Genomic DNA, 12,814 nt, shown 5'->3' with positions numbered 1-12,814 from the left:
GAAGACATTTGCTAAAACTTTATTTCCACTGCAAAAAAGTGCTGTATTGACGTTGAAATATCATGCCAAGAGGCTACAACAACAACAAATGAAATTAACAAAAAAAATTGTATAACCCAGTGAAATTGCTTAACTCGGGGAGAGGAGAGGGGAGAGATCATGTAACCATGAGGGAAAATTTTAAAATAAAAGATTAAATAAAATTAAATAAAGAAGGAACAGTAGTTGTGATGGAGTGAAGAACCAGCTGAGAGGGACTTCTTGGCTCCCTTTACTTTCCCAGAAGGGCAAACCCAGCCCCATAAATAGAGACGCTTCCCTAAAAATAGCTACCCCCTGTCCCAGACCTAACAAGTGATTGGCCCAGGGGGAGGAGGAATTGTGGGACTTAGGAAAGGAGACTCAGAGGGCAGTGGTCCGTCAGTTTCTCAGTTTCGCTCCCTACCCAAAATGATGGCACTGTATTTGAGGCCTTTGAGCAGGGGGCTGGCTACTGCGGCCAAGGAAGAGCACGGAGTAGGAGGTGAGTCGTAAGAGGCACACTTTGGCATCCTGCCATTTACCCCGCTTTTAACATACCACCACCCAGGCACCCTCAGAGGCCGTGACCTCTCTGTGGTCCTCTTTCTCGTTTATATTTCCATTAAATGCCTCTCTTCATGGCCTGGGGAAGCACACGTTCTCTTCCATCTCTTCCTCTGGGTCTTACGTCGGCTCTGGTCCCTTTCTCTCCTGCTCTTGCCCGGGCTGCTCAGGGAAAACCTGGCGTCTGCTGACCTTCGTGCTCGCTCTCCCGGCCGTGGCTGTCTGCACCCTCAACTCCTGGCTCCACGCAGGGAAGCACGAACGGCCCGAGTTCAAACCCTATCACCACCTCCGCATCCGTACCAAGGTAGGGCAGGAACCCCTGGCTGGGAAAGGGCGGAGATGATGGAAGATGCTGCGAGTAGGGGGTGAAGGGGACCGGGCAACAGGGGCAGGAGGACAGGACTCCTGGGGCTTAGCGGGAACTGAGGGCAGGACACCCAAGGATTTTGGAAAAAAAAAAAGGTTCTTTTTAAAGAGTCTTTAAAAAAGTCTTTTGAGCTCCAAATTCAAATTCTGGGTTTAAAAACACACACACAACCTTTTTTTCTCCACAGCCTTATTCCTGGGGTGACGGCAACCATACCCTGTTCCACAATCCCCACGTGAACCCCTTGCCCACGGGCTACGAACACCCCTGATCCCAGACACCCTAGAAGCACAATAAAGGTTGGCCAACCTCGGCCCGAGTGAAAACCAACAACTTATGCGGCTTTTGAAAATTTTTCTACGCGCACGCCCAGTAGGAAAAATGTGGTGGAGTGGGGGCGGGGTTTGCAGCGGGGGCGGAGCTGGGGGGCGTGGCGGCAGCTAGCCCCTGGAGAACGAAGTCCAAGATGCAGAGGCTGAGCTCCGGAACGTGTGCCCTAAAGCCCTCTCGGGACCCCACCGTTTCTGGGGACACACTAAAAACAGAGCCCAGTCGTTCAGTCTACTGCACTTAATGTGTCGGGACACAAACTAGGTTGCTTTGGGCCAGTGTTGAGAGAAAAAAGATCTTTCTCTTTTCGGCTTTTGCCCTGATTAAAGAAGCAAAACTTAGGATCAAGAAAATGAAGCGAGGAAGCCGCTAGGTATGGATAGAGAGCCAGCCTTGAAGACGGGAGGTCCCGGGTTCGGGTCAAATGTGGCCTCAGACACTTCCTAGCTGTGTGTCCCTGGGCAAGTCACTTAACCCCAGTTGCCTAGACCTTACCCCTCTTTTGGAGGGGATTCCAAGACAGAAAGTAAAGGTTTTAAAATATATATATATTTCCAGAGGGCTGATTGCTGGAGATCAGCCCTGATTTCAAGGGGAGGGGGGCAGCTTTTTTATAATAAAACTTTCGTAGTGAGATAGATCATTTCGACAGTTCTTATCAGCCACAGAGGTGGGCCCCTGCGTTTCAGTTCTCCCCAAGAAGTGAGTTTTAGTACTTGACACTTTCTCACACAAAGTGGCCACCTTAGACTGAGTGATGTCTCTCCCACCACCCCCCACCCCCAACCTATTAGCGAACAGGATGTGGGAACACAATGGGTCAGCTTCAAGACATTTTTCTGTACCAGGGCCAGGCTTTCTTTACACCTTCTCCCAATGAATTTAAAATGAAATTGTTTGGCCCCTAGAAAACTAAAGTTTAGAAAGCATTTCCTTAATGCTATGAATGCACTTAGGTAGTCTGAAAGCTTGTATGGCTTTTAGGGGGGCCTGTGATTTCAGAGGAGCTGGAAAGGACCTCAAGTTAGATTTGCTCATTTTGCAGTTGAGGATAAACCGCTCTCTGCTCACTGAGCTACCTCGATGCCCCTAAATATTGAATATTGTAATTTTCATGCAAAACAATTCCACAAGAGCACACTCCTACCTAACCAAAATCCCCAAAGGAAAGCCGTACATATAGTGGTGGGAAAGACAACACCAACAGCTCTTTCTCTGGAGGTGGATAGCATTCCCTGTCTTGAGTTTTTCAAGATTATCCCAGGTCAGTGCATTGCTGAGAGTAGCCATAATTACTGACTTCTTCACAGCTCTAGATATAAAGTTTCTGGAACTCTCATCTCATCATTTGACTGCCTTAGAATGGCAGTCAAAATCTCTCAAGAATTATCTTCAGGGGGGCAGCTGGGTAGCTCAGTGGATTGAGAACCAGGCTTAGGTTCAAATGTGACCTCAGCCACTTCCTAGCTGTGTGTCCCTGGGCAAGTCACTTAACCCCAGTTGCCTAGACCTTACCACTCTTTTGGAGGGGATCCCAAGACAGAAAGTAAAGGTTTTTAAATATATATATATATTTCCAGAGGGCTGATTGCTGGAGATCAGCCCTGATTTCAAGGGGAGGGGGGCAGCTTTTTTATAATAAAACTTTCATAGTGAGATAGATCATTTCGACATTTCTTATCAGCCACAGAGGTGGGCCCCTGCGTTTCAGTTCTCCCCAAGAAGTGAGTTTTAGTACTTGACACTTCTCATACAAAGTGGCCACCTTAGACTGAGTGATGTCTCTCCCACGCACCCCCCCCCCCCCAAACCTATTAGCGAACAGGATGTGGGAACACAATGGGTCAGCTTCAAGACATTTTTCTGTACCAGGGTCAGGCTTTCTTTACACCTTCTCTCAATGAATTTAAAATGAAATTGTTTGGCCCCTAGAAAACTAAATTTTAGAAAGCATTTCTTTAATGCTATGAATGCACTTAGGTAGTCTGAAAGTTTGTATGGCTTTTAGGGGGGCCTGTGATTTCAGAGGAGCTGGAAAGGACCTCAACTTAGATTCGCTCATTTTGCAGTTGAGGATAAACAGCTCTCTGCTCACTGAGCTACCTCGATGCCCCTAAATATTGAATATTGTAATTTTCATGCAAAACAATTCCATAAGAGCACACTCCTACCTAACCAAAATCCCCAAAGGAAAGCCGTACATATGGTGGTGGGAAAGACAACACCAACAGCTCTTTCTCTGGAGGTGGATAGCATTCCCTGTCTTGAGTTTTTCAAGATTATCCCAGATCAGTGCATTGCTGAGAGTAGCCATAACTACTGACTTCTTCACAGCTCTAGAAATACAGGTTCTGGAACTCTCATCTCATCATTTGACTGCCTTAGAATGGCAGTCAAAATCTCTCAAGATTTATCTTCAGGGGGGCAGCTGGGTAGCCCAGTGGATTGAGAACCAGGCCTAGGTTCAAATCTGGCCTCAGACACTTCCTAGCTGTGTGACCCTGGGCAAGTCACTTGACCCCTATTGCCTAGCCCTTATCACTCTTCTGCCTTGGAGCCAATACATAGTATTGACTCCAAGATGGAAGGTGAGGGTTTAAAAAAAAAAAGAATTATCTTCAGGATATCTGCGCTACACTATATCTTCTCTATACAGTAAGAATTAAACACTCCTCTCAAAATGTTGCAATAGACTCTTGATCTTTGACAATGAGCTCAGTCCCAGGAAATTTTCCTTAGTCTTTTTTGCATCTTACAAAGTTTCTTTAGCCATGACAGTGAGCTCCTTCTCCTTCTAGAATAACAGTTAAGTCTTACCTCTCTGGCATTCTTTTCTCTCTTAAATGAATGAATGAATAAAGCAGTTATTAAGCACTCACTGTGTTCAAAGTTTTGTTCTGCGTACTGGGGATACAGATAGAAAAGTAAGACAATCCCTGCCCTTTTGGAGGTCACATTCCAATGGCCATACAGTACATGTGGAAAGTTTCAGCTGCAAGTCAGATGGCAAGATCCTCATGGACCAGATGATGCTGACGCTTCTTCACTGCCCTTCACACTCTTCATGATACACTCACAGTATAGTCTGGGTGAAGAGGCTAGTTAATAAATTAGAGTTTCTTATCTACTTCCAGTCTCGCAGAGAAACAATTTTGTGGATACAAGTAAAGTTGCTCAGTCCTATTATGAGATACTTGGTATATGAAGGGAAAACTTGACAATGGAAAGCACACATTTCACATTCTCATTTAATATGGCAAGAACAAACATGGAAGCCAGCTGCTATTTGCATACAGCGAGTTTTAACTAGTTTCCTTCTTTGTAAAGACTGATAGACGTGTGTAAAATGCAAAATTTCTACTACTTACTGGGGAAAGTGATAGCACATAACAGGAAAACAAAATTACCCTACATGGGTGGCATCTCTGCTAAGATTACCCACGTAGCCCTCATGTGGGAAGACTGAGCAACAGGAGAAACAGTTACTTTGGGGCAGTCAAATCATCTGTCAAGGAGTTGGAATCTTCATTGCTGAAATGGGTACTCTGGATGTTTTCCTCAATCATTTCTTTGTAGTGACGTTTGAAGAAGCCAAGCTGGGGGAGGGGGAAAGATGGAAAGGGAACATGAATCAGGAGTGCAAGTGAATCAGGACATCACAGAAAAAAGAAAAGGGCTAACTATAGAAATGTTGGGGAGTGGGGAAAAGCTGGTGAAAAGGGAAAAAGGAAAAGAGAAAAAAGTGGGGGAGAAAGACAGATGGAAAAGGGGGAACAGGGATCCTTATCAGAAGAGGAACATTGCAAGGAACACAGAGAATCTTACCCGGAAGAGACCAGCTGTTATGAGCAGCAGCAGCAGAAGTCCCCCCACAGTGCTGCCAGCAATAAGGGGGATGGGGTTGTGGATTTCATATTCCTCCAGGGTTGTTTCTATCTAATTTCATGGAAGAACCCATCAAAAGAGATCAGGCACCTGGCTGACAAACCTCATCCCCACTTCAGATCTTGAGCCCTTTGCTTTTAACCTTACTCTTCCCTATCCCCAGGACCTGCTCCAGGTAGGGGAAATCTCCAGGTCCCACTCCTAACACAAACTGGCTGCTTACACAGTTACATCTATCATGACAGTTCCATTGAATCATGTCCCAAGAGCAGAGTTCACCATTACCTTCCCAACACATACCTGGGATTTCAAAAAGGCCTCTTGTCCTTGAAGTTGGGAATATACGGATTCATTAAAAATGATTTCCGCTGAACTTTTGACCAGCCACTTCTTCTTCAGGGTCTGCCAAAGAGAGTTTGGGGGGGCAGCTGGGTAGCTCAGTGGATTGAGAGCTAGCCCTAGAGATGGGAGGTCCTAGGTTCAAATCTGGCCTCAGACACTTCCCAGCTGTGTGACCCTGGGCAAGTCACTTGACCCCCATTGCCTAGCCCTTACCACTCTTCTGCCTTGGAGCCAATACACAGTATTGACTCCAAGACGGAAGGTAAGGGTTTAAAAAAAAAAAGAGAGGGTTTGGATTTTCTGTTTCTGGAGGCAGCCACAAAGTATAGGAGCTGGGTCTGGCTCTAAGCTGGCAAAGCAACCAGCTCTGAATAAAAGTTTCATGTCTAATCTTTACTTACTTGGCTCACCCAGAAAAAGCTAAGGTTGCCTTTTAGAGTGAAGTCAAGCTCTTCTTGGACACCCAAAGAGGAGATATCACATTTGATTTTGAGGCAAACCGCAATGGAACAGTCCTGGAAGGGAGGAAACAAGTAAGTCTGGGGAAGTCAACTTGAGGGTAGATAATAAGAAAAAGAAAATGCAGATTGGTCTGATTTGGGGTGTGGTGAATGTTTGCAAGCCAATATTGTGTTACTATATAGTACCAGAGGGATAGGATTCTTACTCTGGAATTGAGAAGTTCTGTTCTTTCTTTAGCTTCCCTTACTCTCTCATCCCCCCTCCAACCCTATGTATGGGCAGCTGGTTCTGGGGGCAGGTCCTGGGATTAGTCCTCACCAGCACAGAGCTCGTCTGAATCTGGGTCCGGAAGTCAGAATGATTTGGAGAGCTCCTCTCTGAGACACATGGAAGTGGGATCTTCTGGAGAGAAAGAGAGAGAGAGAGAGAGAGAGAGAGAGAGAGAGAGAGAGAGACAGACAGACAGACAGACAGACAGACAGACAGAGAGAGAGAGAGAGAGAGAGAGAGAGAGAGAGAGAGAGAGAGACAGACAGACAGACAGACAGAGAGAGAGAGAGAGAGAGAGAGAGAGAGAGAGAGAGAGAGAGAGAGAGGGCACTGGTGATTTAATGACAGAATATAATAGACACTTGCTTTGTTAGATACATAATTACTCTGGGATGTGAGGCAAGAATTCCTAGAATCAATGTTAGGGCACCTGGGGGGACTCGACTGTGGTTACATCCCACACAGTCATCCTATTTAGCTCCACAGGGACCCAGAAGTTAATGCTGCTAGGCAGATCCTGCTTACTGAGATTGTTCACCTGCCAAAAGAAGAAAGAAAGCTCAATATGATAAATACTAAATTCTCATTCCTTCATCCCAAATCCTTCTTCTGTCTTAGTCTTGCCCAGGCCCACTTGGCTATTCCTTCCTTAATCATACATAACCTCCCCACCTACTATTGGTCTTTTTTCAATTTCTGACCAGAACCCAGAAGCGGTAGTCTCCATCCTCTCACTTGGTATCTGTGCTTGACCTCTTGGCTTTTCTTCTCCTCGGAAGCAGAAAAATTTAAGTACTTAGTGGATTCTTCCTTGCTGGAGAGAAAGGAACTATTGGTGAAAAGCAGGTCTTTGGGAAGCCCCCATTCATTCCCCTGACTTAGTGTGTCTACATATTGGACTAAATACACAGTCCTAAATTGCTGATTGTGCACACACAGATATGTGAAACATGTTCATGCCAATATGGAGCAAGAGTCCCACCAAATTAATAATGATGGACATCTATGGGTCCCCCCCCCCTAAAATCCTTACCTTCCATCTTGGAATCAATATTATTTATTGGTTCCAAGGCAGAAGAGTGGTAAGGGCTAGGCAATGGGGGTTAAGTGACTTGCCCAGGGTCATGCAGCTAGGAAGTGTCTGAGGCCAGATCTGAACCTAGGACCTCCCATCTCTGGGCCTGACTCTCAATCCACTGAGCTACCTAGTTGCCCCTTGGACATCTAAGGTTTGCAAAATTTACATACATTGACTTTTTTGAATCTCCTAATGACCTTGTGCAATAGGTATTAAAGGAATCATTATCCCCATTTTACAAATGAGGAAATTGAGGCTAACAAAGGTTAAATAAATTTGCCCATAGCTAGTTGTATCCAAGAGAGGATTCTTACCTGGTTCTTCTTGATACCTTTGAAGTCCAGCATTTTATCATTCATTATGCCATGTTGGCTCTTATAGGAATGAATAAATGTAGCTGTGGGTGTTTAGGGGTGGTAGGTAGGTCTAAGCGCTTAATGTGAGTCGAGAACAAGCATGCAATATAGCTCTAGGTTGTAAGTAGTAAAATAAGAGGGTGGGAAAAGCAATCCTTCTACTAGTATAGTCATAGAAATGTGTAGATGAGAATCAGTGCTCAGTATGAATCCTAGAACGTTGGGGTTAGAAGAGCTCTTGGAGATGATTCCATCCAATCTGTTCCTTGGGTGGCCCAGGGAATTTTAGAGTGGTGAGGAACATGTCAGTGCTTCCACACAGATGGCTGATTAACCTAGACCCGTTCAAAAAGTGTAGGATTGCCCAAATTCTTCTGTAATTTTATTTTCAGCCAACACAAGCTTCTTTATGCTCTCCAACGCATGCCCAATTCTTCTGTCTCACGTGTAGAGAACCAGATTTAGTATCTCCAAGAGGCCAAGCCATTTGGTGGCCTCCCTCCAAAACAAGAAAATGGAAACCCAACACCCAAATTCCAGAACAGTGAACAGACTAGAAGCCTTTTTAATCCCCTGCTTCCTGAAATAGGCAGACTGGTAGCAGCGGTGCTCGCTCCCCATGCCACTTGACGTTATTGACTCATTTCTGGTCTAGTGTCGTGCTCTTAAAAATAGTGTTCCTTTCAAGTCCTCTGAGTTCTCACTTCCTTTTACACTGCTTGGCACTCCTGTTCTTCACTTACAAAACCTAGTTCTTTTATCTGGAATGTTACCCTGGGCTCCACAGAAACCTTAGCCTTTTCCTTCCTCTATGTGGCTGCAGGCCACATCCTACTTGAGGGTGTGTGCCTCCCACATCAGATCATTCAGAAAAGCCCCGATCTTAGAGAAATAAATTCACTTTGACATTTAGACAACAAGTACAAAGAAGCAGGGCTCTCAGGCCAAAAGAAGACTAAAGGGGGAGTTGAGGCCATGGCATGAGTTTTGCCAGTGGCCAAGAGAGTGGATACCTGCTGATCACCACGTAGACAGCATACTTGACTGGTACCTCTAGTTCGAAGGTGGTCTTGTGGGACTTGGGTGTGCTATTTTCACTGAAATGAAAGCGAAGGGAGGTTATTCTGTCCTAATTAGCTTATCTGATATTCCCTTTAAATCATCTCTGCCTCATTTATGCTCCAGTATCTGGAATGCTTTTGCTTTTTATCTGGACCTTTTTCTCCCTTAATTAGTTCTAAGGAAGAAGAATGGTAAAGATTAGGCAATTGAGGTTAAGTGACTTATCCAGGATCTCACAGCTAGAAATTATCTAAGGCCAGATTGATGCCAGGACGTCCTATCTCCAAGCCTGGCTTCCTTTTCCACAGAGCCCCAATCCTGTTCCTTTTGTGACTACGTCCCCTCTCCTACATAGTGGAGCTTTCACAGCTCCACTTTCCTTAAGAATCATTTTCTAATTCCATCAGTTCCAAATTGTCTTGTATTTACTTATGTTGTTTCATCTCAATCAGATGTAAACTTCTTGAAGGCAAGGACTACTTTAGAAAATTACCCAGAGTTCGAATCAAGAACACATGTGACACCCAGTGGAATCATGCATTGGCTATGGGGGGTGGGGGGGGGAGGAAAAGAAAATGATCTTTGTCTTTAATGAATAATGCTTGGAAATGATCAAATAAAGTATTATTTAAAAAAAAAAAAGAAAATTACCCAGTGCCTGGTACCTAGTAAGTGTTTGCTAAGTTGAATGGAACCATCTGGGGAAGGCTTCATGCATCCTGGGCTCACCTGCTCACTTTGGCCTTCATAAGCACCTTGGCTCCAAGGGTGGCAGTGGGAGAGATATCAAACGTTGCTACAAAAGTGACCTGGGAAGGAAGGAATAGGAAATCACTGAAAATGGAAATTCTTCACATCCTTTGCTTCTTCGATATCCTCCGTAGGTGCCCAACACAGTAAGAAGCACATAGCAGGGGCTTAATTTGGATTTATTTATTTATTATAGGGTAACAATGAAATCGGGTTATAAAAAATGCCATTCTGTAGTGAGTGCTCCCAGAGGCAGCCTTCTTTCCCAAAGTTGCCAGAATGAGCTTGGGATCTCATTGGCTTTTGTTTCATGGAACATCTCAATGGATATTACTGATTTGATATTAATAGTGTTCAACATCTTGAGCTGGTCCTTGGACTTGGCTTTTTTTTTTTTTTTTAACTCTACCTTCTTAGAATGGATACTAAGTAAGGTTCCAAGGCAGAAGAGCAGTAAGGGCTAGGGAGCAGGGTCGGGGTGGGGGGTGGTATCAAGTGAGTTGCTCAGGGTCACACAACTAGGAAATGCCTGAAGTCATATATGAACTCAGGGCCTTCCTTCTCCAGGCCTGACTTTCAATCCACCAAGTTATGAAGCTGCTTTTAAAAGGAGATGGGTCAGGTGGCTCAGTGGATAGAGAACTAAGCCTGGAGATGGGAGGTCCTGGGTTCAAATTTGACCTCAAATACTTCCTAGCTATATGACCCTGAGCAAGTCACTTAACCCCCATTGCCTACCCCTTACTGCTCGTCTGCCTTCAAACTAATACTTGGTATCCATTCTAAGGTGAAGATTAAAAATAAAACAAAAAGGAAATGGGGACCTTTCAGAAGAGTTACAGAGGAAGAGTCAAAAGAAATGTCAGAGAAACAAGAGGTCCTATTAAGGGAAAAGACATAAGAATCTCCAGAGAGGTCCTCCTGAAGGAAATGGGAGAAAGGGGAGAGATGCATGCCCAGACAGACACACAGGGCAGGACATGGCCCTGCAGAGAAACCAATATTTCCACTTGGCCTCTAAAGGGAACTCTGTGCATTTAAGGTCTAGCAATAGATGGTAACTTGGGAGGAGACAAAATAGGGATGCACAACCTCAGCTCTCCAGGGAAGTCCACAAAACTAAAACCTAAGAATTGGCAAAGCAGGGCATTTATGCTGAAGAACAATTCAGCTTAGCCCATCCTTGATCCTGAGTGGCCTGCAGGTGCACAAGGAAGGTGACGCTCATCAGAAGAAACAGTTACTAGAAGCTATTCAAAAAATAAGGAGAAAAAAGAGGTTATGACTGTAAAGAAGAGTTCAGATACAAGTCCTCAATCTCGTGTTTTGGGGTGAGGTCAAAGTGAATTAAAGAAATTATTACTGGGAGATGGCACCAAAGCAAACCTTGCTTTGGTCCCACAGATCAGGGTTCAACTGACACTTGGGTTATAATGTCAATGTAAAGCTTTATATAGTGAAAACATTTCCCAATTCCAACTGATAGCTCAATGATTTCAGGTAACATCCTGTAAAACACAATTCTCTAGAACAAAAATATCTATAGTTTCCTGGAGGTCACTGTTGAGGTACACATAACGTTATGCAACGATCCTGTTGTAAGATTGCATTTCAATCACTATAGTCATATTTTGAGCTTGTCATTAAAAAGAACCTAGAGTGTGTGTTGGGGAGAGGGGGGAGATGAATCACTTTGTTTAGTCAAGGATTCCTTTGTTGGAGACAGCTAGGTGGTATAATAGAGTGCCAGGCCTGGAATCAAGAGGACCTGGGTTCAAATCTGATCTCAGATATTCCTTAGTTGTGTGACCCTGGGCAAGTCATTTAACCATGTTTATTACCCTGTAGTTGCTTTCTGCATTAGAGATGTTACTAGGTTGTTACTACATTACTTAGAGTTGTTACTACATTACTAAGACAGAAAATGAGGGTTAAAAAAAAAAGACTTCCTTTGTGATATGAATAATTGCCCTTAATTTACCTAATTTTGTAAGTGTGGATTTTCTGTATATTGGACAAATTAATGAATATTCAATGTGAATAGTATTATTAACTAATTGAAATGCAGTTCCTCTATTAGAGTAGGGTTCCATATCAAGAAAAGAAAAAGCAAAGATGAGAAAATTGTAGCAGGAGAGGATCATGAGCAAAGATGAAGAGAAGAAAATAAGAAAGGAGAAAAAAGGAACAAAAGGAGAGACTAAAGGATGTGGGAAAGTAGGAGACATTAACCTCAGCTCCTTCCTGGAAGATGGGGTGATTGATGCTGCAGCTGGTACTCTTCAGGGTCTTGTTCTCTGGCACTGCCGCCTCACATGCAAGACGCATAGATCGTTGAGGACGCCAGTTCTGGGGAGGTGTATGAGACAAAAAACAGCCGATGATGCAAAAAGACAAGGAAACTAGGGGGAGGAGAGAGAGGCATTAGGAACCCTATCATGTGAATATAGCGTTTACCTGGGTCAGTGACACTCGTCGATAGGACAATCCTGGGGGATAGAAGAAGGTAACCATCGTCCGATACGAATCTTCCCCCTGATTTTTCACGGTTACTGTCACATTCAACTCCAGATTACTCCCAACCACTAGGAGTTGTAGCCTGCAGGGAGAAAGGGTTAGGGTTAGAGTTATGACTTACTTGGGAGGCTGACTGTTGCAAAATTGATTATTGATTTCTAGTTAAGAGTTTTGTTCATCCTAATAGTCGTCAGTAGGATGCAACTTTATCAGTAACCAAGCTTTAAGGCTTTGAGGCTATTGAGTGCCAACACTCAATAGACAAGTAAAACAAGGTACCAGTTGAGGGGGATAAGAAAGATAGATGAAGGATTATCAAGCTGGTCACAAAATGTTTATCTAAGGCTGAATTCCAGTGGTACAGAGAGTGGTAGATAAAAGACTTTCCAAAGAATATTCTGGGGAGAAGACTATGTTCCGCTCCATAACACCATGAATTCTCTAGTAAGCGTCTGATCTGAGAGGACACTGTGGGGTTGGTTCTTACAAGAGAATGTTGGCCTAATTTGGGTTTTCTAGTCACTGTGATGGGTGAACAGTCATAGTCAGGTGGTCATACAGTGTAATTAAAAACCAATTACATCCAGGAAGTGATGCAGAGCGAAAGGAGCAGAACCAGGAAAACATTGTACACAGAGACTGATACACTGTGGTACAATCGAAGGTGATGGACTTCTCCATTAGTGGCAATGCAATGTCCCTGAACAATCTGCAGGGATCTAAAAAATACTATCCACAAGCAGAGGATAAACTGTGGGAGTAAAAACACCGATGAAAAGCAACTGCCTGACTACAGGGGTGGAGGGG

At 44.2% G+C, this 12,814-nt stretch overlaps 2 protein-coding genes across 3 annotated transcripts; one reads left to right on the top strand and one right to left on the bottom strand.

Moving 5' to 3' along the window:
• Positions 1-377: 377 nt before the first annotated feature.
• On the top strand, positions 378-1,288 carry LOC130455651 (cytochrome c oxidase subunit 6A2, mitochondrial-like). The gene is made up of 3 exons (XM_056806735.1): positions 378-523; positions 756-892; positions 1,143-1,288. Exons 1-3 carry the CDS (start codon positions 451-453, stop codon positions 1,224-1,226), a joined length of 294 nt encoding a protein of 97 aa, XP_056662713.1. The 5' UTR covers positions 378-450; the 3' UTR covers positions 1,227-1,288.
• Positions 1,289-4,515: 3,227 nt separating this feature from the next.
• LOC130455650 (integrin alpha-D-like) lies at positions 4,516-12,084 on the bottom strand. 2 transcript variants are annotated; one of them, XM_056806733.1, is made up of 11 exons: positions 11,948-12,084; positions 11,723-11,839; positions 9,470-9,549; positions 8,692-8,775; positions 6,980-7,058; positions 6,675-6,782; positions 6,293-6,376; positions 5,914-6,027; positions 5,471-5,572; positions 5,111-5,221; positions 4,516-4,881 (listed from the first exon to the last, which is right to left on the bottom strand). In XM_056806733.1, exons 1-11 carry the CDS (start codon positions 12,002-12,004, stop codon positions 4,768-4,770), a joined length of 1,050 nt encoding a protein of 349 aa, XP_056662711.1. In that variant the 5' UTR covers positions 12,005-12,084; the 3' UTR covers positions 4,516-4,767. The 2 variants fall into 2 exon arrangements, with proteins under 2 accessions (XP_056662711.1, XP_056662712.1); XM_056806734.1 differs by having other exon boundaries at positions 6,293-6,373.
• Positions 12,085-12,814: the final 730 nt, after the last annotated feature.

Source organism: Monodelphis domestica, chromosome 7, assembly GCF_027887165.1.
Source record: "Monodelphis domestica isolate mMonDom1 chromosome 7, mMonDom1.pri, whole genome shotgun sequence".
In the NCBI taxonomy this organism is placed as follows: domain Eukaryota; kingdom Metazoa; phylum Chordata; class Mammalia; order Didelphimorphia; family Didelphidae; genus Monodelphis; species Monodelphis domestica.
The sequence above is the reverse complement of the archived record's forward strand: the minus strand, read 5'-3'. Positions and strand labels throughout refer to the sequence as shown.